Source organism: Bos indicus x Bos taurus, chromosome 5 (assembly GCF_003369695.1).
Source record: "Bos indicus x Bos taurus breed Angus x Brahman F1 hybrid chromosome 5, Bos_hybrid_MaternalHap_v2.0, whole genome shotgun sequence".
NCBI lineage: Eukaryota > Metazoa > Chordata > Mammalia > Artiodactyla > Bovidae > Bos > Bos indicus x Bos taurus.
In genome coordinates this window covers 16,825,135-16,848,271 of record NC_040080.1, presented here as the reverse complement: position 1 = coordinate 16,848,271, position 23,137 = coordinate 16,825,135, and the positions used below count along the sequence as shown (strand labels likewise).

Here is a 23,137-nt window from a genome sequence, read left to right as displayed (position 1 = left end):
AGGGAAGTCCTCCCAACCTTTTTTGTGTGTACTGTTGCAACACCCTCACCTGAGCACTTACACTCAGTTCTCTCTGATATCCTCCTCTCATAGTTCCCAAAGGGATTGCCTTCCTTTTTCCAACGTTTAAATCACTACCAAATTTAATGTTGTCAAACAGTATTCACTAACAAGTCATTATTCTTGAAAAGATTGGATTCTCCTCACTTCACAAATGTTCCCAAATATAAATGACAATTATAGAAAAATCACAGCTAATTGCAAATTAAATACATTACTTGTAACCAATCTTTTCAGATGCATAATTAGAAAAATTATTAATATTTTTGCAACAGAAATTTATCTTTAATTGAGAAATACATCCCAAATTTGGTGGAGCAACACCTTCAAAATTTAGAACTCTTTTTTTTAATATGGAGAATAGTTGGTTTACAATGTTGCATTCGTTTCAGGTGGTGATGTTGCTATTTAGTCGCTAAGTCATGTCCAACTCTTTTGCAGACCCATGGACTGCAGCCCTTCAGTCTTCTCTGTCCATGGGATTTTCCAGGCAGGAATAATGTAGAGGGTTGCCATTTCCTTCTCCAGGGGTTCTTCCCCACCCAGGGATTGGACCCACGTCTCCTGCACTGGCAGGCAGGCTCCTTATCACTGAGCCACCAGGGAAGCCCCAGTTTCAGGTGTACAGCAAAGTAAAGTAGTTATACATATACAAAAGGATCCTCTTAACATGTGAGTCTGATCAGGCACATCCCAGCTATAAATCTTTCAAAAGACTTCCCATCTCTCATAGCACAAAATCCAAACGACTTTAGCTAACAAAGTCCACCGTACACCTGATCGCTGCCCAACTCACCAGCCTCAAATCCGGTGTCTGCCCTTTTCACTGTGCTCTAACTGCCTGGCCCTCTTCCCATGCTTGAAACATGCTGAACACTTTTCTGCCTCAGGACCTTTGCATCTGCTCTTCCCTCTACCTGGACTCTTCAGGATGAGCTTACATTTCGCTTCCATCAGGCCTTCCCTGAACGTCCAGTCTGAGATGACTTCCCCTCTCCTTGCCTCCTATTCTCTACCTCGGGTCCTTGCTTCTTCTTTCAGAGCATTAGCACAATTTATCATTTTTATTATGTCTGAAAAGTAAAAGTGTTAGTTGCTCAGTCATGTCTGACTCTTTACGACCCCATGGACTGTAGCCCACCAGGCTTCCCTGTTCATAGAGTTTTCCAGGCCAGAATACTGGAGTGGGTAGCCATTCCCTTCTCCAAGGGGTCTTCCCAACCTAGGGATTGAATCTGGGTCTCCTGCGTTGCAGGTGGATTCTAAACCATCTAAGCCACCAGGGAAGCTCTTACTACATGTCTTCTTACTTTTAAAAATCTATCTCCCCAACTAAAATGTAAACTCAATGAAGGCAGAGATTTCATTCCATCTTAGATCGCATTGTATCTCCATAACCTAGCAGAATGGCAAGGTACTTGTATTTTCTAAATCTTTGTTAAATAAATAAGGATAAATAAAATAAAAATAGGAAGAGGAATGTTACCAATATTAGCAATGCGGGGGAAAGATCAAGAAGAAGCAGATGGCAGACTATCTCTTTAAAAGAGTGCCACAGAAAACAGAAGCTTTTGTAGGTAGCCCTCAATTATTGAGTTTGTGGGTTTTCATTCCCGTTTCTTTCTCTTCCACTTCCTGCCTTTTTTCAGCCATTTGCTTACTCAGCCACTCCACCAGGGCTTACAAGAAAAACAGAAGGAGATGGAAACTCAATTAGTCCCTATGGTCCCTGTGGTCAGCTTGGAGATGAATAAAGAAGAGGCTGCAACTGTTAGCTCAGAAGATTTTTCTTTTTTTGCTCATTTTATTTATCCCTCATAATCATGAATAATAGTGAGAATTTATATACATATATGTGTTCAGTCGCTCAGTTGTGTCTACTCTTTGCGACCCCAAGGACTGTAGCCTGCCAGGCTCCTCTGCCCATGGAATTTTCCAGGCAAGAATATCAGAATGTGTAGCTGTGCCCTTCTCCAGGGGATCTTCCCAAACCAGGGATCACAGGTCTCCTGCATTGCATGCAGATTCTTTACCATCTGAGCCACCAGGGAAGCCCAAAACCCAATCTGTGTACCCTAGGTTACTTATTTCCTTGATTACAACATGCTAACTGCTTGAGAGTTTGGAATCCACACTACTAAGTTTCCAGATAAGAAAGAGATGAAATAAAACAAGCGAGATGGATGGTTGGTTGGTTTGGTGCTAGTAGTAATTTGTTCCCTATGTGCTTTTAACCCAGGAGTGCTTTCTGCAGGAGACAAGCCTTAGGAAAAGAGAACCAGAGAATGGAGCTGGGGCTGAGAGCAGGGGGATGTAAGAATAGTCAGGAACTGAAAGTGGAGATTGAAAAAAGGGGCACAGGGCAACCCAGAAAATGCCCAGCCCTGCCCTAGGACCTCCTCCCCTGAAAGCAAGTTACACCCACCCAGCTTTCCCAGGAGCCTGGCTCCAGCCTCACCTGCTCCAGCTTCCAGAGGAATTTGACTGGCCGGGCACTCTCAAGCAGAGGCCAGTAGAGGAAGGCAATTCTGCAGCCGTGGACAGTCAGTGAGTAGTGAGAGAAGCCGTCCTCTGGGGGCAGAGGATGGGGACAGGAGTCAAACACAGCACTGGAGGCAAGAACAGATTCAAAGTGCCAGAAGGGAGGGCTCCCTGGATTCTCTTTATTCCTTCAGGTTCTCTCTGTCTCTCTCTAATTCTTCAGGATCTGTCACTCTCTCTCCAGCTCTCTCTGAGACTCGCACACATACACACAGAGTCCAATGTTGGGCTTTTCTCAGGCACTCTGATTGGCTGAGGGGAGACAGTGACCAGCCTGTCCCTACCCAGATCTTTACTGTTCCTTTGGTTAATACAAACTTCATGGGTACTGATCCTTTTCAGATCAAGAGAAATGAGCTCTGAGAAGAGGCAGAAATGAAAGAGTAAGTCAAGGCCGAGCCCCCCTGAGAGGGACATCCCCCTGCCATAGAAGGAAGGGGGTCCTGGAGGCTGGAGCTCATGAGCCCTTATAGGAGGAGGCCAGGGTGGTGGTGGAAGGGAAAGAATGAAGCACAGCATTACTCAGGCTCTTCCATTCTGATAGGGGGCTCTATAGGGAGCAGACTGGGGGGCAGTCTACTACACAGGGGATGTAAAGCGATTGGGCAGCTACAAATGAGAAGGGCGGTGAGCAGTCCTATCACGCAGAGAGCAGTAGGATCTCAGCTCGTCCTACTGGGACTGTGAAACAAGCACTGCTATCTTACGTACGAAGGGAGAGAGAAATGACCCACCCACAGCCACCAACTGGACAGTGACAGAGGCCGGACACGAAGCCAGTCCTCCCCATGCTCAGACGGGCGCCCCGAGGAAGGCTCACCGTTCTGGACGGTGTTACACACGATGGTTTCCTCTTCCTTCTTGCCCTTGTTGGGAGTGACACCGTGCTTCATCCAGAAGGACAGGGTAAAGTGGTCACTGAGGCTGTCGGGGGGCCCGGAGCCCAGCCCCGCAGCGCCCCCCAGGGGCACCTGCACCGCCTGGGTGCCATTGAACCAGTAGATGAGGCTGCTGTCCTGGCTGTAGTGCACCGAGAGGCCCGCCGTCCAGTTGGCATTGGGGCCAGGCATGGGCAGTAGATCCACCTCCCCGGGGGCTGCGCCTGCAGGAGCCCCAGAAGCACAGGTGTCGGAGCCGAGAGGCAGCAGATGGGGGACGGGATGCGGGCAGGAAAAGAGCCCCTACAGCTACTTCCACCACCTCCTCTGGACTCTCAGACGAGAAAGGAAGGGCTAGGAATAGCTCTCCAGTGACCTCAGCTCCTCCAGCTCTTCATCGCTCCCTGCCATTGTTCCGTATTGTATCTGGTGATTTTCTTGGGCCATAATCATGCATCTTTGCCAACCACATGTTTATGTGCTCTTTGGGCCACAAGAGACAACCACACGCCACAACCCCCATAGATATAGACGTCTCTGTGTGCTATGATAAGTCGCTTCAGTCGTATCCAACTCTTTGCAACCCCATGGACTGCAGCCCACCAGGCTCCTCTGTCCATGGGATTCTCCAGGCAAGAATACTGAAGTGGGTTGCCGTGCCCTCCTCCAGGGGATCTTCCCCACCCAGGGATCAAACATGAGTCTCTTTTATGTCTCCTGCATTGGCAGGTGGGCTCTTTACCACTAGCGCTCCCTGGGAAGCTCTGATATATATACATCTATGGATGGGCTTCCCTAATAGCTCAGTTGAAAAAGAATCCGCCTGCAATGCAGGAGACCCCAGTTTCATTTCTGGGTCAGGAAGATCCACTGGAGAAGGGATCGGCTACCCACTCCAGTATTCTTGGGCTTCCCTTGTGGCTCAGCTGGTAAAGAATCTGCCTGCCATGCAGGAGACCTGGATTTGATCCCTGGGTTGGGAAGATCCCTGGAGAAGGGAAAGGTTACCCACTCCAGTATTCTGGCCTGGGAAATTCCATGGACTATAAAGTCCATAGGGTCGCAAAGAGTTGGACACAACTGAGCAACTCTCACTCCACTTATGGATGGGCAAAGGAAGATGTAAAACAGATTCTTCTTGTTTTTGGTGGCACGGCATGGCTTACAAGATCTTAGTTCCCAAACCAGGGATTGAACCTGTGCCCTCTGCAATGAAAAGCATGTAGTTGTAACCACTGCACTGCTAGGGAAGTCCCACGACAGATTCCTAAGAGAGGTAGAGGAGGGTCAGGAAAAGGCTGGGGAATGGCAATGGGCACAGGCAGGGAGGGTGGGGGGAGGGCCACAGGGGATCACACCCACCGCAGAGTTTCCGCAGTGCACGCTCTGAGTAGTTGTCACGGTCACAGCCCTTGGCCACATGGCTGGTCTGCAGCTCTATGGTGGCCTGAATGTTCCAGAGAGGTTCATCACAGGTCTCCAGGCGGATACCAGGGAACAGAGCCAAGCTCCCGGCGCCTGGTGCATATTCAATCCTTTTGTTCCAGCCTGCAGGGGTGAGAGGGAGCAGGCAGTGGAACAGAGCCGGTTAAGGCAGCCCCTCCTACCCATTCTGCTGATGGTCTTGGGTTCCTATGAAAATGGCCAGCCAGGGGAGACAGCTACAAGTCTGCCCCCCAAATGTTGTAGTTCAGTTGCTTAGTCGTGTCCACGCCCATGGACTGTAGCACACCAGGCGTCCCTGTCCTTCACCATCCCCCGGAGTTTGCCCAAGTTCATATCCATTGAATCGATGATGCCACCTAACCATCTTATCCTCTGTCATCCCCTCCTCCTCCTGCCCTCAATCTTTCCCAGCATCAGGGCCTTTTCTAATAAGTCAACTCTTCGCATCAGGTGGCCCCCCATATATCCCTCCCGAGCTCCTAGCCTGGCCCCTGTGGTTGTCAGAAGGGAGGAAGAGAGAAACCAAGGTGAAGGATGGATCATGGGCCCCAAAGCATAGCTCCTCACCTTGCCAGCTGGGTTTACAGGTGGGCTTCACCTGGATCTCCACCTCAGCATCGTCCGCCGCCCGCTTCTTCCCGCAGTCATAAGCCGTCACTGTGAACTTGTAGAGCTTCTCACCACTGTACTGTAGCTTCTCCGTGTTCTCAATGTTCCCTGGGGTAGGGGACAGAGAGGATCAGGGGCACTAGAGGAGGTCCGGGGGAGGACTCAGGAGCTAACTTTAGGGCAGGTGAATTAGGCAGCAGGAAGCAGGCAGGAAAGAATCTGGGGAAAGAAGTTCCATGTCTGGGAAGCAGGATGAGGAATGAGGAGGTGAGGGGCAGAACAAGTGGAGGGCGCAGCCCCGGAGCATCACGAAGGATGTGGGCGCCCAGGGCTGAGCAGCTGGGGTGGCAGGGGCTGGACTCACCGTCATTGTCGATGAGGAAGGGGGTATTGGGTGTGAGGATCTCGTAATAGCAGATCTGGCTGTACTGGGGGGAGCAGTCGCCATCAATGGCCTCCACCCGAAGGATGCGGTCATACAGCTTCCCCTCGGTCACTGCCGCGCGATACAGCCGCTCCACAAACACCGGGGCAAACTCGTTCACGTCGTTGACCCGCACATGTACGGTGGCCCTGCGGGTGCCAGAGCAAAAAGAGAAGAAGGAAGGGTCAGCCACAGATGGGAGTCCACACCAGAAGCCAAGGAGATGGAACCAGTGTGACCCAGAGCCTGGTCACGTTCATCCGTCCCCCATTCAGGGGTACCAGGTACCACAAAGGGAGAGGAACCTCAGGAGAAAGGGTGACTGATGTACAGGGTGAAAATGACCCTGGGGGCCATCAGTGGCTGGTTTTGGTGACTTCTGTACAGAATATTAAAGGATAGGATGGCAAGATGCATAAGACAGGATTCTGAATCCGGCAGGTTGTTTTTTCATGAAATCAGGTCCAATCAAGGCAGATGCAGAGTAAAAGCCAAAATAAAACCAACCATATTCAGGGAAGTGGCTTCCCCAGTGGCTAAGCGGTAAAAAATTTGCCTGCAATGCAGGAGAAGCAGGAGACACAGATTCGATCCCTAGGTCTGAAAGATCCCCTGGAGAAGGGCATGGCAACCCACTCCAGTATTCTTGCCTGGAGAACCCCATGGACAGAGGAGCCTGGGGGGCTACAGTCCATAAGGTCGCAGAGTCGGACACAACTGAGCAACTGAGCACACACACATATTCAGGGAAGTGGTTTTGTACCAAAGTCTCAAGTTATCTGATTTGTGCAGTGAGCTGTGGCCACTCCCCACTCCGGCCCCCATGGGGCAAGCAGAGGAGCTGGGGCTGGGGCTAAACCCTTCATGCTGAGCCTTGCCCCCAGCCCAGATCCAGGCACCCAAAGCCCAGAGGCAAAGGTCCTATCTCCAAATGGGAAATTGAGTCATCACGTAAAGCAGTTTATATCCAGCGCCTCACAGTGGCCCGGAAGACCAGACCGCCCACCTTCCCACCATTCTCAAGTGAGAAGTGAGCTGGGAGCAGACAGAGGTAGGAGTCCCGAGTCCCAGCCTCCTTCCTGCCCACTCTCACCCACTGCTGTGCACGTGCATAGTGCACATTCTGTGTGTGAGTGTGGTACACACAGTGCCGGGCAGTGGGAAGGAATCTGGGTGTGTACTGAAGTGCCATCCTCCTCCTCGCTCTCTTAGCATCCTGTCTCTGTGTATTGGATCCTCTCCCAACTGGCAGGCACTGCGGTGCCTGCTTTTGACACAAACCATCTCCTTTCATCTTCACAGTGACCTGAAGAAGCAGGCATCATCATTGCTCCATTTTACAGACAAGCGAAAGCAAATCCAGAAAGACTAAGAAGCTGTCCACGGTCAAAAGAGACAGAACCCAGACTGGTCCCACTGAGCTTCACCACATGCTCCTATCCCCCTTGGCTGAAGGCTCCTAAACCTCATGAACAGAGAGGGGAGGGGATAGATCGTCAAGATGGTGAGGACAGAGGGAAGTGAGGGACCTGGCCGTGGCGGGGGGACCTGCAGCAGAGGGCAAGGGCAGGGGCAGGGCGTCCTCACTTGTGGGACTTCTTGGTGTTGGCCCCATCCGGGCCCTCGCCGCAGTCGTAGGCCTGGATGGTGAAGGTGTGCTCCTTCTGGGCCTCGCAGTCCACCGGCTCCTTGGCCCGGATCAGCCCTTCTCCTGTCGCTTTGTCCAGGATCACAGCCTCAAAGGGCACCCCGGACCCATGGAGCCGGAAGCCACAGATCTCACCTGGCCGGGGGCGGGGGGGACAAGGATGAGGTTCCTGCTCCACTTCCAGGGTCTCCTTCCATCACTCGCCAACCTCCCCCCAGGCCCCTACTTCACCTCTCCTCCCAGACCCAGTCCTTTTTCTTGCACATGGAAAAGCATTAATTATCGAACATTCACTCCAACCCCAGGTTCCCTGAGCACAACCTCTGAGCCACCAGCTCTGAGAGCTGGCAAAATCTGGGTGTGTTAACCCCTGCCTGCCCACATCCTCCGCTGACTCACTTTACTGTGCCACTGCTCTTCACCATCGCCGGGTTCCCTCCTGGAGCCTCCGTCTTCCACTTTGCCCAAGTACTGCTCTCCCTCCCAGGACCTCCCCCCTCCTCCCTTGCCCCTGCCCTCCTGCCCACTTCTCTCTGTCCCACCCACCCTGCCCTGCCCCAGCCCCACTTACCTGCATAGCGCAAGGGAGCATCCTTGTCCAAGGCAAAGAGCGGTGGGTTCAGCAGGACCGTGTTGTCATTCTCCATGACGATGCCTTGGTATTCTGCCTCAATCCATGGCTTGTGCTTGTTGGCTGACCCCACCCCCAGGGAGAGCAGAGGAAGCACCTGTGAGCTGGCCCTCCATGGCCACACAACCCTTGTTGACCTAGACAGCACACTCCAGGCTCACCACCCTCTTCAGCCCCTGCAGAAGCACCCGCAGCGGGAAGGGCTGAGGGCAAGAAATCAGCCATGAAAGGAGTCAGAGGTCACTGGATAGACAGTTTCCATGGCAACAGCCTGCCCTGTGGGGAGGAAGAGGTCCTGCCATCTCCCCTGGGAAAGCTGGTCAGAGGATAGAGACTTTTCTTAGGCATTTCAAGTGCTGGAGTGTGGCTGTTGGGCCTCCAGGGAGCAGCAATGGGCCATTAGAGGGCCCTGGGAAAGGGAAGGGATAGATTAAGGGCAGAGTGGAGATTAGGAAAAGAAGACTAGATGTTTCCTGAGGTCCTGGTTGTTGATCCTCTCCACCACGACCACCACCCCATTTTGGTCCTGTTCCCTTCTTTTCCTGGCTAAGCCCCATCCTAAGGCCAGTCTCCCAGAGGAGAGGAAAGAGGAGAGAAGGGAGAAGGGAGATATATAGGACAGAGGGAGGGGGACAGAGAGGGGCAGGGATGGAGCAGAGGAATCAATGCCAAACGATGGGGCCCAGCAGAGCTGGCATCCTCAGGGATTATCGAACTGGCCTAGAAACTCGACAAATCCCCTCCCTGCTTCTCGCCCTCACACCCAAAAGAACACACTCATAATCATAACCAGCTGACTCCTATGTCCCCCAGAAGGCCACCAAACCCCACACGCCCTGAACCCCCTTCTTATAGAGTCACGGCTGAGTCCTAATTCTCACCTATCCCACCCCTATTCCCTTCAACCACCAGCCAATCCATGACAGGAGTGCAACCCACTCAGCCTCCATGTCTTCTCAACCACTACCAGACTCAACTCAATCCCGTCTCCTCCCAGGACCAAGTGCCCACTCACCACTGAGGGGCTCTGGGGAAGGCTCAGTGGGCTCCAGCCCCCTCTACTTCACCCCCAACCGAAACTTCCACTGCCTGCTCTATCGAATCCCATCAAGCCAAAGCACCAAGCTCCCAAAGCACATTCACAAGGGCCCATCATTGAGACCTGAAGACTTATCATCAGAGAGAAACTGAATCACCCAAAGGACACTCATCCCCAGCTTGTCATGGTAAGCGAGAAATCCTGAGTTCCATTCTTTCCTCCAGTGACACCCCCAAAGCCTTCTGGTATCTGGTATGCCTGTCCCTTCCTCGCTGAGGACCACCACAACCCCCTTCCCTAGGGGCAGAGGAGAAAGCCACAGATGGTGCCTAGAAGGCAGCACAGGATGTGTTGGGAAGCTAAGAAGCCCAGCTGAGGTCAGAGACTGAGCTGAAGATGGAGAGGCTTCACACAGCTCACCACCACTCCTCACCCTGCACCCTCGCCCTGTGTCTTCCCACTTCCTTCCTCTTGACCCCTGACTCTCTCCTTGTGTCCATCTCCTCTCACTGACTCCTGGACTCCCTACCTCCTCCCTCCTGAGCTCTTCCCCTCGCCCTCTCCTCACCTGTTCTTCCTGATTTCTCTCCCTCTCCTTTGCCTCCACCTTGACCCTGGTCCATCCCCTGCTCATCTCCTCCAACGCTTCACCTCCCTTCTCCTTCTCCCTTCCCCTTTCCCCACTCTTTAGCACCCCCCCCCCCACACACACACCCACCTCTGCCCTTTCCTGCTGTCTTCACCTACCTAAACCCTTGGCCCTCACCCCCTCCCTCTCTCCTGGCCCCTCTAACAGCCTCACCCAGCTAAATTTATCAGCCGTCTGCCAGAGAGGGCAGCTCTGGTAACCCTCAGCCCAGCCCTGTATGCAGGCGGAAGGGGATGGATGCAGAGGAACACGCCAACACATACGTGCTCCGAATTGCTGAACTGTGGGAACAGTTCCTCCCCGGGATGAGATGGAGAGGGATCAGATGGATGTGGCCACACACCCTCAGCGCCTGCACACCCCGTGAAACGGGGACCCGCCCAGAGAGGTCCATCACCCCTCTCAGGAACAGGTCCTTCTGAGACCCGAGATCGCTCCAGCAGGGAGCAATGGGGGGGGGGGGGGGGGCGGGGAGGGGAAGATACAGACCCCAGGATGGGAATGGGGACCAACCTGGGAGCAAGAGAAGCACATGGGTAGAGACGGACCAGAGAGGAGGGACCAGAGAGAGGTTCTGGAGATGCCAGCGAGAAGAGAAGGGGACAGGTCTGAGAAAATGGATGGGAAGGGGGATGGTGCGAAGAACCACCTGTCGTGTCCCAGGGAGCCTTAAAGGGCGCCTGCCCGCCTCGACCCCCACATCGCGGGGCCTGAGACCCCCTCCTTCTGTGCCCCCACCCCCCTACCACCACACTCACCTTTGTTACAGGAGCTGGAGGGGAGCAGGGAGGCCAGCAAGAGGGGAAACAGCAAGGGGGTCATGGCGTGGTGTAGGCAGGGCAGGGCCCCGATTGCTCGCCCCCAGAGCCTGGAGCCCTGCTTGTTCCACCTTGGGCAAGGGATGCAGGGGCTCTCCGAAGAGGGGAGGGGAGAGGGCAGAGAGCAGGGCAGAGATGGAAAGGAGCCTGCCGCCCACCCTAGTCCATAGGGCAGACCCGGGCAGACCCCAACCTGGGCGGCTGGGCAGGGGGGAACCGGCAGTGGCTGCTGCTCCTTCCTTCTGGAGCCGGGCGTCCTCACTCTCTCTCTCTCTCTCATTCCCACCCCATCCCCTCTACTGCAGGATGACGTCAGCACGGCCAGGCGAGGATTGATGGGGCCGCTGGCCAATCGGGTGGCTGGGGGGGCCAGGTGCTGCAGGGCGGGAGGGAGCCAATGGGACTGGGGAGCAGGGGCGGGAGGACGTGTTAGGGCTTTTTCCCCTGACTGCAATTTGGGGGAGCAAGGGAACTGCGGGGGCTGGGGAGGAAGCTGGAAAGCCGTAGAGGAGGTGGGGGAAAAGAGGGACAGGGAGAGGATCGCGCAGCTAGAAGCCCGGGGGTGGGAAGAGGAGACGTCAAACGGAGATCTGAAGGAGGCGAGGAGGGACAAGTATCCACGTCACCCCACCACCACCACCACCACCACCAACTCTGCATTAACCTCTTTTCACAGCCCATTCCATCAGCAGGACCCTGCTGGGTGCCTCCTGGGAACCGCCAAGTAAAACCCACAACCTGAGCCCCAGAGATGCTAGCCTTTCAGGTCCCAGCCCCGAGTCTCTGAGGAAGCCAGGGGGTGGTCAGCAAGTCGGTGGACCGAGCTCTGGGACCCGAAGAAAAGCGAGATGTCTGTGCCCCACCTCCCCCACTCACCCCCAGGCACCTGTCGGGACAGTTCACCACCAGGTGGAATTTTTTCCTGCTGTCTACCCTGCCTGCCTCCCTCTCCCCAAATTTCTCATCTTAAACCATATTGACCCAAACCAGCCTAGTTGGTTCAGAAGCCAGAAAAGTTGGTAGGTCTAAGAGGCAGAGAAGAGTGCGGTGTAGTGTGGTGGGGAGGGGGGAGGGTAAGGCTAGAGCACACCACCTCCGCCTCCAAGGGAACACATCTGGGAAGCATGGACTGTGCAATGAGGGTAGCTGATGGTGCCATCCACGACTCCAGAGGGAGAGGGGAAATCCCTGGGTCCCAAGCCAAAGAGTGTAGAGTTCTCCAGAACAGCCAGCCAAACTCCTCCCTCACCTTCTGCTCCAGACTTTGAACTCAGCAACTCAGACAGCCCCCTCTGCAGTTTTTCTGCTTCCCTCCTCACGGTCCTGCAGGACAGGGTCCTGAGCTCCAGCGTCGGGACTCCAGCTCAGCAGAGCTGTGTAACGAAGCTGTGGGGGCCAGCGCTGGAGGATTTTCTTCACTAGGGCTCCTGGCAAGCTGGCTGTCTGCACTTCTTTCCCCACCTCTTCCTCCCCTTCATACCTTTTGGAATCCTTGGTGAGACATTGTTAGAACTTATCCTTGGGTGAGTCCGAAAGGTCCCTCCCCGCCATCCAGTAAGGTCGGCTCCCTCCCCGGGGAGTCTGCCCCGGGGGTCCTCCGGACCAAGCCTTCCACACTTGGGCTGGAAGCCAGAACTGACCTTCGGAAAGGCTCAAGTGTTGCCTGACTGACAGCCCCCAGTCCTGGTCCAGGTTCCTTCCTCAGGAAAAGCCGAGGTCAAGCACAGCCTTGCCAAGTCCCCTGCCCATCTCTGGGGCTGTGGACACCAGCCTCACGCTCATCGTGGGGGAAGGGGGGAGGAAGTCTGGCAGGAGCTCTTACTGCAGCAGGGCCCCCAGCGCTATAAAAACCCTGGTAGCTAGGACCTTACACAGGCTGCCTCAATGTGTGCAGAGCCTGGCTGGGAGACTCCCAGCCCCACCTGTCAGACAACACCCGCTTCATCCTCCCCCAGTCTCTTACATTCTCCTGAAATCTTGACTTCCACCTTGGCCAGCCTGGACCATGCCTCCCAACCTCACCGGCTACTACCGCTTTGTCTCGCAGAAGAACTTGGAGGACTACCTGCAAGCTCTGAGTAATGTCCTCGCCCCTCTCAACCCTCTCACTCCCCTCCTCCCCTCCCCCTTCCTGCCTCCAATCCATTGAGGAGGGGGTGATGCTGGGGTCTGGACATTATAGACAGGCAGGGGGTAGGGGGTGCTGGCACCTGCCTTGGGTCCCTTTACTAGCCAGGGACATTGCTAGGAGGGAGTAAATCCACAGTCCTAGACCCAGGCAAGGGGATGCTCCCAGCCCTAGGCTGCTGATGTGGGTGGGGAAGCCCCCGGCCCGCTAAAAGGACCCTCACTCAGACCCTTGCTCAGAGACGGTCCCCACAGATGTCAACATGGCTCTGCGGAAGATCGCCCTGCTGCTCAAGCCGGACAAGGAGATTGACCAGCGGGGCAACCACATGACAGTGAAAACCCTCAGCACCTTCCGGAACTACGTTCTGGAATTCGAGGTGGGAGTGGAATTTGAGGAGGACCTGAGGACCGTGGATGGACGCAAATGCCAGGTGTCTTTTCTCAGGCCTGTGGGAAGGGGCTGTGGATGGGCATGGGGGCTCTCAACAACTGGGGGTGAAATAAAATGACCTGTCGCAGCAAGAGGAAACGATGACCACAGCAGCCTGCCCTGGGATGTCACCCACCCATCCCTGACTCTTTCCAGCGTCTCCTCTGCCCACTCTGAGCACCAGCCAAAAGGGCAACAGGAACAGGTGACCCTCAGGCCAATGAGCAAGCCTGTGCTCACCCTCTAGCCTGTGACCCTGTGGACACCACAGTCCCTTCTCTCAACCTCTGTAACTCCGCTCCTAGGCTGTCCTTTCTGCTTCTTTCGTGTTCCTTTTGACCTCCTCTGCAGACCCTCGTTCCCCTATTAATCCCTTAAACTGAGATTTTCCCCTAGTATCTTTTTTTAAAATTAGAGGATAATTACTTTACAATATTGTGATGTTTTTTGCCATACATCAACATGAATCGACATTAGGTAAACATATGTTTCCTCCCTCTTAAGCCCCTTTCCCACCTCCCTCACCATCCCACCCCTTTAGATTGTCACAGAGCACTTGCTTTGGGTTCCCTTCATCACACATCAAACTCCCACTGGCTATCTATTTTACTTATGGCAATGTATATATTTCAATGCCATTCTCTCAAATCATCCTACCATCTCCTTCCCCCACTGTGTCCAAAATCTCTGTGTCTCCTTTGCTGCCTTGCAAGTAGGATCATCAGTACTATCTTTCTAGGTTCTCTATATATGCATTAATATGCAATATTTGTGTTTCTCTTTCTGACTTACTTGACTCTGTATAACAAGTTCTAGGTTCATCCACCTCATTAGAACTGACTCAAATGTGTTCCTTTTTATAGCGGAGTCATATCCCATTGTGTATATGTACCACAACTTCCTTATCCATTCATCTGTTGATGGCCATCTATGTTTCTTCTATTTCCTAGCTATTGCAAATAGTGCTGCAATCCCCTAGTATCTTGTCTTGACTTTCTCCCTCTTGTCTGTGTACTATCCATGGGCTAAAGCATATACACCCATGTGTTCAATGAAATCTACAAACTGCTCTAGACACAAACTCTCCAGTCAGAGGTGCCACCTGAGCTCCATGGCCAAGTTTCAACTGCCTGCAAAATGTTTCCATCTGGATGCCCCAAGGTCAAAGCCCAAGTCATTATCTTCCTACACAGACCTCTTCCTGCCTTTATATTTACTGTCTCCATCAATGGCAACAACCAGCAGGAATAAAGCCTGGGAGTCACAGTTTTTGCCTTATGTTCCCTTACCTCTGTGTTCCCAACAAATGAGTGTATACACACACACACACACACACACACACACACACATGCATGCACATGTGGACCACATGTAATTAGTCAAGAAGCCTTTATAACTGTTCTGTGCTGTCCAATATGGCAGCTACTAACCATATAAAGATATTTGAAATGTAACTGGTCCAAATTTGACATGTGCTATCGGTATGAAATACACACTGGATTTTTAAGATAATACCAAACAAGAGTATAAGACACATCAGAAATTGTGTATTGATTGCATGCTGAAATATTATATTTTAGGTTTAAAAATATATATAATATATTACATGTAATAAAATTATAATATTTTAGGTTGAATAAAATAGAATACTAAAATTAATTTCACCTGTTTCTTTTTGCTTTTCTAATGTGGCTACTAGAAATTTTTAAAATTATATATGTGGCTAGCATTTAGGTCTCACTACATTTCTATTGAGAATCAGTTGTTTACACGGCTGTCATCTGTTTCTTCCTAGCTTTTCTAACACCACCTTATTTCAGGCCCTCATTTCTCATCTGGTGCCCCAAATTGGTTCCCATTCTTGACTCTCCTCTAATCCACTCTGCCTATCATAACCACAGTACTTTTAAAATGTAAAAGTGACCATGTCACTCCCTAACTTAAACCCTTTCAGACAACCTGCTATGTTCCAGGTAAGGTTCACACGCTCCACGTAGCATCCAAGGGCCTCCCCACAAAAACACTAGGTTAGAGCCCCCTCACAACTATCTACTCATCTTCCTTACCTCTGTTTCTTTACTTGCTAGAAAGTTCCCATTATCTCCAATCTAATTAACTCCCTTCCTTGAAGACTCAGCTCTTCCCTCTCTGCTCCCATCACCAACAGTCTTGTTGGCATCACAGATATAATACCTACTGACCTCTCCTCTAACCGATCAAGATTCTGAGCTCCTTGGAAATTCCCAGGCGGTCCAGTGGTTAGGACTCCGAGCTTTCACTGCTGAGGGCCTGGGTTCCATCCCTTCTTGGGGAACTAAGATCCTACAAGCCATGGCAAAAAAAAACACACATAAGATTCTGAACTCCTGGTTTGGGTAGGGCCTATCCTATTGGGGTTTCCCAGGTGGCACTAGTGATAAAGAATCCACCTGCCAAAGCAGGAGACACAAGAGACGGGGTTTCGATCCATGGGTTGGGAAGATCCCCTGGAGGAGGACATGGCAACCCATTCCAGTAGTCATGCCCGAAAAGTCCCATGGACAGAGGAGCCTGGCGGGCTACAGCCCATGGGGTCACAAAGAATCAGACATGACTGAGCAACTAAGCACACACATAGACTATTGGGGGTCCAAATAACGCTGCTTGGAATGCCTAGCTCTGGTCCACTCAGCTCTGATTTGGGGAGTTGACCCTTCATTCTCAAGGACATTGCAGCTGCCCTTGAGACTGAGAAAGAGGAGAAAAGAGATTCCCTGGTTGTCTCCCAACCAATCTCCCTTCTTTCCCAAAGTCTCCTCCAGGTCAGCCAGAAGTATCAGAGGACAAATTCTCCATTCTTCATCACTGAACCCCCAGTTTCATCTCCCCCAACCCCGAGATTATCCTGCTTCATCCCCCTCTACCCAAATGGGCACTGTCACACAGTGTGGGGCCCCTTCCAGTGGCCTTTAGGAGTGGGAGGGGAGGGGAGTTTTGCTGAGTCACTCAGAAGGAAGGGGCTGGAGCAAGACAGCGTCTGCTATGATGCAGGGCGTGGGGGCAGCCCAGCAGAGTAAGGCGATGCATTTGGGGTACCCTACAACACCCCCCCCAGTCTTCCTTTATTCCTGCTTTCTCCATAGACCATAGTCACCTGGGAAGAGGAGCAGCTGGTTTGTGTGCAGAAAGGAGAGGTCCCTAACCGGGGCTGGCGACTCTGGCTGGAGGAAGAGATGTTATATCAGGTGAGAGGGGTGGGGACTGGGAGAGGAGATGCATGAGGGTGTGTCTGGGAGGGGGGCCTCCAGCTAGGACCCATTCCCTTGCCCAAATCAAGTAAGTCTACTACTCCAGCCCGCTCCCTGCCAAAGAAGGCAAGGAAGGAAGGAACATGGGAGCCCTGGGAAGAGTGGAGAGGGGAAGAAGTCAAGTGGCCATGGTGGGCCCTGGCTGCAGGTCCGATGCGTGTCCATAAATCATGACCGGAGACATGGAGACTTAGCCACTTCAGCTCCCTGACCAGATCCCTTCCTTCCTCTGGGATGGAAAGTTGAGGGTTTGGAAAAAGGTTACAGTTCCCCATATATCACACACTCCAGCTGATGTATCCTGAAGGATTCAGTGGAGGTCAAGAAACTGAGAAAGGGGAGTGGCTGGTAAGAATCTTCTCTGTCCTTATTATTCCTACTCTGCCCCCAGGAAGTGACCGCACGGGATGCAGTGTGCCAGTGTGTCTTCAGGAAGGTCAAATAGCCGGAGAGGAGCTGAGGGCCCCCCTCCCCTCCTGGACCACAAGAGTCCCCAGATTCCTCTTTCCTGTGTCCCCTTCAAGCCCAGATGGTCCCAGGTCAGCAGTCCCTGTCCTAGGCCACTCACCCTGCTTCTGCGTCCCTCTCCCCCGCCCCATGTTAATCTATAACTTGCAGCCCCCGGGCCAAAGTCCTTTCCTTCTCACATTCCACTGCCCAAAAGTGACCTCATATCGAGCTCAAGGTCTGCCTCCTGGATGAGAGAAACACACAAAGGGAAAGAGCCTTTGAGAATAACGGACTTCCACTCTCTTTCATTCGTTTGGCCTCTTATTTTCCATCTAAGAAAGCACTCAGCTTCATGCACTGGAGCATTAGTGGAAACTCCATCCTGGTGGGGCTTTTGAGAAAGAGTGACTGGACTCTCAAGAATCTAAGCAGGAGCTATTGGGGCTCTTGTCCAGTTCCTTGTCCTTCTTCTTGAGAAATTCCCTGGGCTGAATAGAACCAGGCCCAAGGCATGGCCCCAGCCACACAGAGTTCAACAGACATGTTGACTGACACCTAATGAGCCTTGCCAATCATATGCTTGCATCCTACATGTTGGGGAGGAGGAATGGGTCAGGGTGAGACCTTTATCTGGTGCCAGGGGAGGTGGAAAGTTTCTAAATAGTGAGCTGGTCTCCACGTCTGCTTTGGGAAGGACAGGCAACAAGAGGGTCAAAAAGGACTGAAAAGGAAAACAGATGAAGGTGTCCACTTAAAAATAGTCACTGAAAGTTCAGAGTTATGTTTTATTTGGTGAGAATTCTTAAGATTTCAGACCCAAAAGACAGCATCTTAGGTGACCCTGAAAACTGTTGGGTGTGGGGGTTGTCAGTCAGGTTATGTAGAAGTTTTGCAACAAGGGGCAGGTAGTCTGAACATCAAAAGATTATTGTTAATTAAGGAAAATCAGATATCTCAAGTTAAGGAATTTAGCCCTTTTCTATGTATGGGAAGATGCAAGAGCCTGGGCTTACTGAAAGCATTCCTTTCATATGCAGCTCAGCTATCTGGGGGCAGCATCCTGCAATTTGATTTGATTCGATTTGATTTTCACATCCTTAGTTCCTCAATTGATGGACTGTAAGGAGTGACTGCAGCCTGACAGCTGCTGGATTGCAGGCGTTGTTCTTCCTGGGTGCCCTCTGGGCTCAGAAATTCACTTTTGGAGGGCCAGACTCGATGTTGGCCGTGACATCCTTGTTTAATGATATGGCTGGGCTTCCCAGGTGGCACAGTAGTAAAGAATCCACCTGCCAAAGCAGGAGCTGCAGGAGACCCAGGTTCAATCCCTGGGTCAGGAAGACCCCCTGGAGATAAGAATGGCAACCCACCCCAGTATTCTTGCCTGGAGAATCCCATGGACAGAGGAGCCTGGTGGGCTGCAGTCCATGGGGTGGCAAAGAGTCGGACACAACTGAGCAGGCATGCACTACGATTCTCAGAGGGTTCAAGGCCAAGGACTTGAAAGATGAAGGACATGAAGGTGTGAAGGCAATAGTCGGTGTGAAGGCAACAGGCCTCAAAGACCCTCTGCCTACAGTCCAGCAAGGCTGGGGACAGAAGGTAAGAAGGACAACTGAAGACAGCATGGCTCCTCCCATAGGGGCCCAGAATCACTGCCCTAGAAAACAGCCCAGAAGGGTAGGGCCTGTCCAGAGGCCAGGCCAACTCCAGCCTCTGGTCACCTCCCTACCTACAGAGGCCTTGGCTCTTTCAGAATAAAAGTCCCATGGGGCAAGAGCACAGAGAGAAGGCTCAGGTGGAGTGAGGATAGTGCCTGGCTGGGGCAGGGGAGGGGATTGCTGAAAAGTCCCTGGCCAGTGCTCACTGGATGCCCACCCCTGCCTCCTCTTCCTGCAATGGCTGGGCCCCTGCACATTCAAGATGGTCTCTGGGGCTTGGCCACAAACTAGGATTGCAGCACTCAACCCCCGCACCAGCCTGGAACAAATTTGGAAAAGACAAGGACAAGAACTCAGAGCGGACCTGAGCCTCTTCTTCCCTGCACAGACTCTTTGCAGGGCCTCCAGCAGAATGGGGAAGGGAGAGCCCTCCGAGAACTGGGGACCCTACCTTTCCCTTCTGAGCGCAGGGAAGCCATGGGAAAAATGCTCTGGGTGTGTATTCACCAGGTCCCCACCACTCGGAGCTCACAGCGCATGTCCAGGCCTCTATGCACAGGACTGCCCGCTGTGCTCTGCATGTCGGTCCCTGGCTGGGGTCTCTCCAGAGGGCCTGACCTGGGAGCACGTTGGCTTCCCCAGTGACCACTGGACCCCAGCAGAAGCAGCCTCGTCCCCCAGGACTCCTATGATGCAAGCACCCACACCCGCCCCACCCGCGGGTCTGTAGCCTCCCCTGGACCCCTCCCCTCCAGGAGCCAGAATGTAACAAGAGGCCTATAAACACCAAAGGAACACAAGCCACAGGAGGATGGACTGAGCGGCTTCGGGGTACCTCCAAGTAGAAGTGGATCCACCCAGATTCGGGCTGCTATTTCCCCTGTGGGCAGCAGGGGGCGCTGCTTGCTGCAGTGGGAGCCAGTTACCCACCAAATTCAGTCCCTCCTCCAACACCCTGTTGGATAGACACTCCATCCCTGCTCTGGCCAGACAGACAGACAGACACACACACACACACACACGCACAGTCCAGTTCTCAGCTCACATGGGCTCACTATGCCAAGGCCCTACCCCTCATTCCAATCAGGCTGAACCACTCACTCTCAGATGGAGGAGTTAGTCACCAGGGGCGCTGATGGGTGAGTGATGCGAAGGCAAGGGTTGGGATGCGGGCAAAACAGCTATGGACCAGTGGTCCCACCCCAGCCTTTCCAGGATCACAAAGTTGTGGATCCCAAGACCAGCTTTAATTTTGTTGACCAGAGTCTTAGCGCCCAGGGAAATGATCAGGAATCAAGGATGTTTATCTCCATGTGACATAGAGTGACTGCACCCTTCTAACCCAGCCCCATGCCAGGCCCCTGACCCCTCCCCATCCACCAGGCCCAGATAGCACGGAATGGTCACAAGCAACTGAACCCCAAATGATTCTCTGTGCTATGCTTAGTCATTCAGTTGTGTCTGACTCTTTGTGACCTCATGGACTATAGCCTGCCAGGCTCCTCTGTCCATGGGAATTCTCCCGGCAAGAATACTGGAGTGGGTTGCCTTGCCATCCTCCAAGGGATCTTCCTAACCCAGGGATTGAACCCAGGAAGTGGGTAGCCTATCGCTTCTCCAGGGGATCTTCCTGACCAGGAATCGAACGAGGGTCTCCTGCATTGCAGGTGGATTCTTTACCAGCTGAGCTACCCTAGGTCAGTCCAGATCCCTCTGCTCAGAAGAAACTGACCAACCTGGCCGAGAGGTCAGGAGTGGGCATGTGCCCTGAAGCAGACAATCCCACGTTGCCCAAGAAATCAGACTCCGCTTTCTGGTTGGGGCTCCACAGGGGGCAGGAATGACAAAGTCTAAACTGTGTATCTCCCAAGTTGCCCCTCACCTTAGCCACCATCTCCATGCAGCTACCCCATGTGCCCAGACTTGCAGGTTTAAAGAGCAGCAGGAAAGTCCTCACCTGCAGAACACAAAGGCATCCCAACCTGGAGCTGATCCCGTAACTCAGCGGGACCCCTACTTTGTCAGGGGACCCTTAGAGGCCACTGCAAACCCTGGAGTCCCAAAAGAGAGAGCAGAGTTCTAGCCCCATTCCCTCCCCTCAAATGTTATCCTCTGAAGGAAGGAGGCTCCAGCCATCCCTCCATTTGTGCTGGGCCTACCCAGTCCTTCAGGCCCGGCAGATGAGCCATGGATATGTGTATTCCATTGGTAGGGGGTGGGGGGGCGGGGGGGATGGCTGTGAGGCTCTTCATTGTGGCAGGGGGTTTTCTGTATCTTCGGCATGTTGCCCCAAGGCATGTAGGATCTTAGTTCCATGACCAGGGATCAAAACCACATCTCCTGCATTGCAAGGCAGATTCTCAACAGCTGGATCACCAGGGAACTCCCATCTGTGTGGCCTGTCACCCACATTCTAGAGGACTGCTGGGAGCCAGCCCTTCTCTCTTCCATGTTCTGGGCAAGACAAACCTAAAAGCACGGCTTTCCAAGGTGCTGTCACTGCCTCACTGTGTGACCTTGGGCAAACTATTTCACTGCTGAGCCTTGGTCTCTTCACAGGACCTGTCCGCTCAGCCTCCATGCTCTGTAACATCTACCATCCTGCCTTCCACACCTGCCTCTCCCCTTGGCTTCCTCTCTCCTCCCAGTGGTTTGCAGACCTTGCCCACTGCTGTCTTTGACCCACCTGTGAGGAACCTGTTGTCATTCTTAATGTGTGAGGTCCCAGATGGAGAGAGAACCCCAAAAAGGGAAGGGCAGCTAGGTCACAGAGCACTCCCCAACTCCTCTGGGGAGGGCTCCCCTGCCTCTGTTGCCACTCCCCTCCCTTCCTTTCTTTGTGAGCAGCACAGATGCAACAAGGGGCACTGTTTGGAATAAGGGTTTGTTAAAGTCTTGGAGAAAACAAAAGGAGCTAGGACAGAGAGTATGACAGAAGTGGATCATCTGAGGTCCAAGTGCAGCCTTGCCCACAGACTCCTTATTGTCAAAGGAAGGGATGGCGCTGGCCACAGCAGAACCGCCTGCCCATTAGCAACCCAGGCACATACACACTATGTTTAAAGAGTCCTTCACTAAAGGACTTTATTTCAGGCTTGAGAGTCAGCACAAAGCCCCCAAGGGGGTAAGAGCTTTGGAACTGAAACCTCCAGCCTCTGAACTCGTCTCTTTGGACGATCTGCTGGCGGGGGACCGCAGTCCTAGATTCTCGCTATGTTTACCCTCCCAAGGTTGGAAAGGGCGTCCTGTCTGGGGCTCCTCTTTCCTTACCCATCCCTTTCCTTTTAAACAGCTTCTTGGTCCTTTTTCAACCCTTGGCTGTCTTCCCAAAGCCCCGTCTCCTCTCATGTTTGGTCCCTGTAGGTCATACTTTGATCTCTGCAGTCCTTGATGGGGTGGATGAAAGAGTGTTTTGGTTGTTAAGAGTGAGAAGGAAAGGGTCAGAGCCCTGAAAGGCACTCTGACTTCAGGTTACCGCATGTAAAATACAACCATATGTAGCAAAAATGACATCCTGCTAGGTGATCCTCTGCATTTATTGTACTAAAATAAGCTGTCTACTTCTGGACTTCTCTGGTGGTCCAGTGGTTAAGAATCTGTCTGCCAATGCAGGGGACACAGGTTCAATCCCTGGGTGGGGAGTATTCCACTTACTGCAGGGCAACTAAGCCCATGCTCCCCAGTTACTGACACCCACACGTCATAGAGCCCGTTCTCTGTAACAAGAGAAGCCACTGCAAGCAGAAGCCCAAGCATTACAAAGAAGAGTAGACCTCTGGCACCATATCTAGAGAAAGCCCCCATACAACGATGAAGACCCAGCACAGCCAAAATTAATTAATTAATTAATTTTTTAAAAAGAAACAGCATAAAATGAAATAATCTGTCTACTTGTGTGATAGCCAGCCCCCAGTCTGGCCCCCAAGGATCCCTGCTTCTCTGAATTCCCTTCCTGGAGTTGTCTCTTCCCACATTGTATCAGAGTTGGTCTGTGGGCCCAATATAACATGGCAATGGGGATACTCTGTTACTTCTGAGGCCAGATTATAAAAGACATTTCGGATTTTCTGTGAGACATTGTGCCTATAGCTAACCCTTGTACACTTAAAATTTTGTTAAGAGGGTACATCTAAGGTCAAGAGCTCTTCCATAATAATTTTTTTTTTAATTTAAGCCACTTGGGCCCCCACTTTGCTCTTTCTCAGGCTTCCCTGGTGGCTCAGTGGTAAAGAATTTACCTGTAATGTAGGAGACTCATGTTCGATCCCTGCTGCTAAGTCGCTTCAGTCGTGTCCGACTCTGTGCGACCCCATAGACAGCAGCCCACCAGGCCCTGCCGTCCATGGGATTTTCCAGGCAAGAGTACTGGAGTGGGGTGCCATTGCCTAGGTCAAGACAATCCCCTGGAGGAGGGAATGGCTACCCACTCCAGTATT

General features: G+C 52.6%; 2 protein-coding genes across 4 annotated transcripts in view; one reads left to right on the top strand and one right to left on the bottom strand.

Moving 5' to 3' along the window:
* Window positions 1–11,040, bottom strand: part of CLSTN3 (calsyntenin 3) — a 29,916-nt gene extending 18,876 nt beyond the window's left edge. Inside the window, exons 1-8 of the mRNA XM_027541207.1 lie at window positions 10,684–11,040; window positions 8,178–8,300; window positions 7,546–7,741; window positions 5,899–6,107; window positions 5,493–5,642; window positions 4,842–5,027; window positions 3,422–3,703; window positions 2,519–2,631 (exon numbers count right to left, since the gene is read on the bottom strand). Coding sequence (XP_027397008.1) covers window positions 2,519–2,631; window positions 3,422–3,703; window positions 4,842–5,027; window positions 5,493–5,642; window positions 5,899–6,107; window positions 7,546–7,741; window positions 8,178–8,300; window positions 10,684–11,023 — 1,599 coding nt within the window. The 5' untranslated portion in view covers window positions 11,024–11,040. The remainder of the gene's footprint in view (window positions 1–2,518; window positions 2,632–3,421; window positions 3,704–4,841; window positions 5,028–5,492; window positions 5,643–5,898; window positions 6,108–7,545; window positions 7,742–8,177; window positions 8,301–10,683) is intronic.
* A 986-nt stretch (window positions 11,041–12,026) lies between these two features.
* RBP5 (retinol binding protein 5) lies at window positions 12,027–17,348 on the top strand. 3 transcript variants are annotated; one of them, XM_027541208.1, is made up of 5 exons: window positions 12,027–12,238; window positions 12,741–12,821; window positions 13,126–13,304; window positions 16,426–16,527; window positions 16,982–17,348. In XM_027541208.1, exons 2-5 carry the CDS (start codon window positions 12,749–12,751, stop codon window positions 17,033–17,035), a joined length of 408 nt encoding a protein of 135 aa, XP_027397009.1. In that variant the 5' UTR covers window positions 12,027–12,238; window positions 12,741–12,748; the 3' UTR covers window positions 17,036–17,348. The 3 variants fall into 3 exon arrangements, with proteins under 3 accessions (XP_027397009.1, XP_027397010.1, XP_027397011.1); XM_027541209.1 differs by having other exon boundaries at window positions 12,699–12,821; XM_027541210.1 differs by having other exon boundaries at window positions 12,027–12,266.
* The last annotated feature ends 5,789 nt before the right edge of the window (window positions 17,349–23,137 follow it).

Coding starts and splice junctions, on each gene's coding strand:
- RBP5 (XM_027541208.1), top strand. CDS start 12,749: ATGCCTCCCAACCTCACCGGCTACTACCGCTTTGTCTCGCAGAAGAAC. Junction 12,822..13,125: donor GGACTACCTGCAAGCTCTGA/GTAATGTCCTCG, acceptor CGGTCCCCACAG/ATGTCAACATGGCTCTGCGG. Junction 13,305..16,425: donor TGGATGGACGCAAATGCCAG/GTGTCTTTTCTC, acceptor CTTTCTCCATAG/ACCATAGTCACCTGGGAAGA.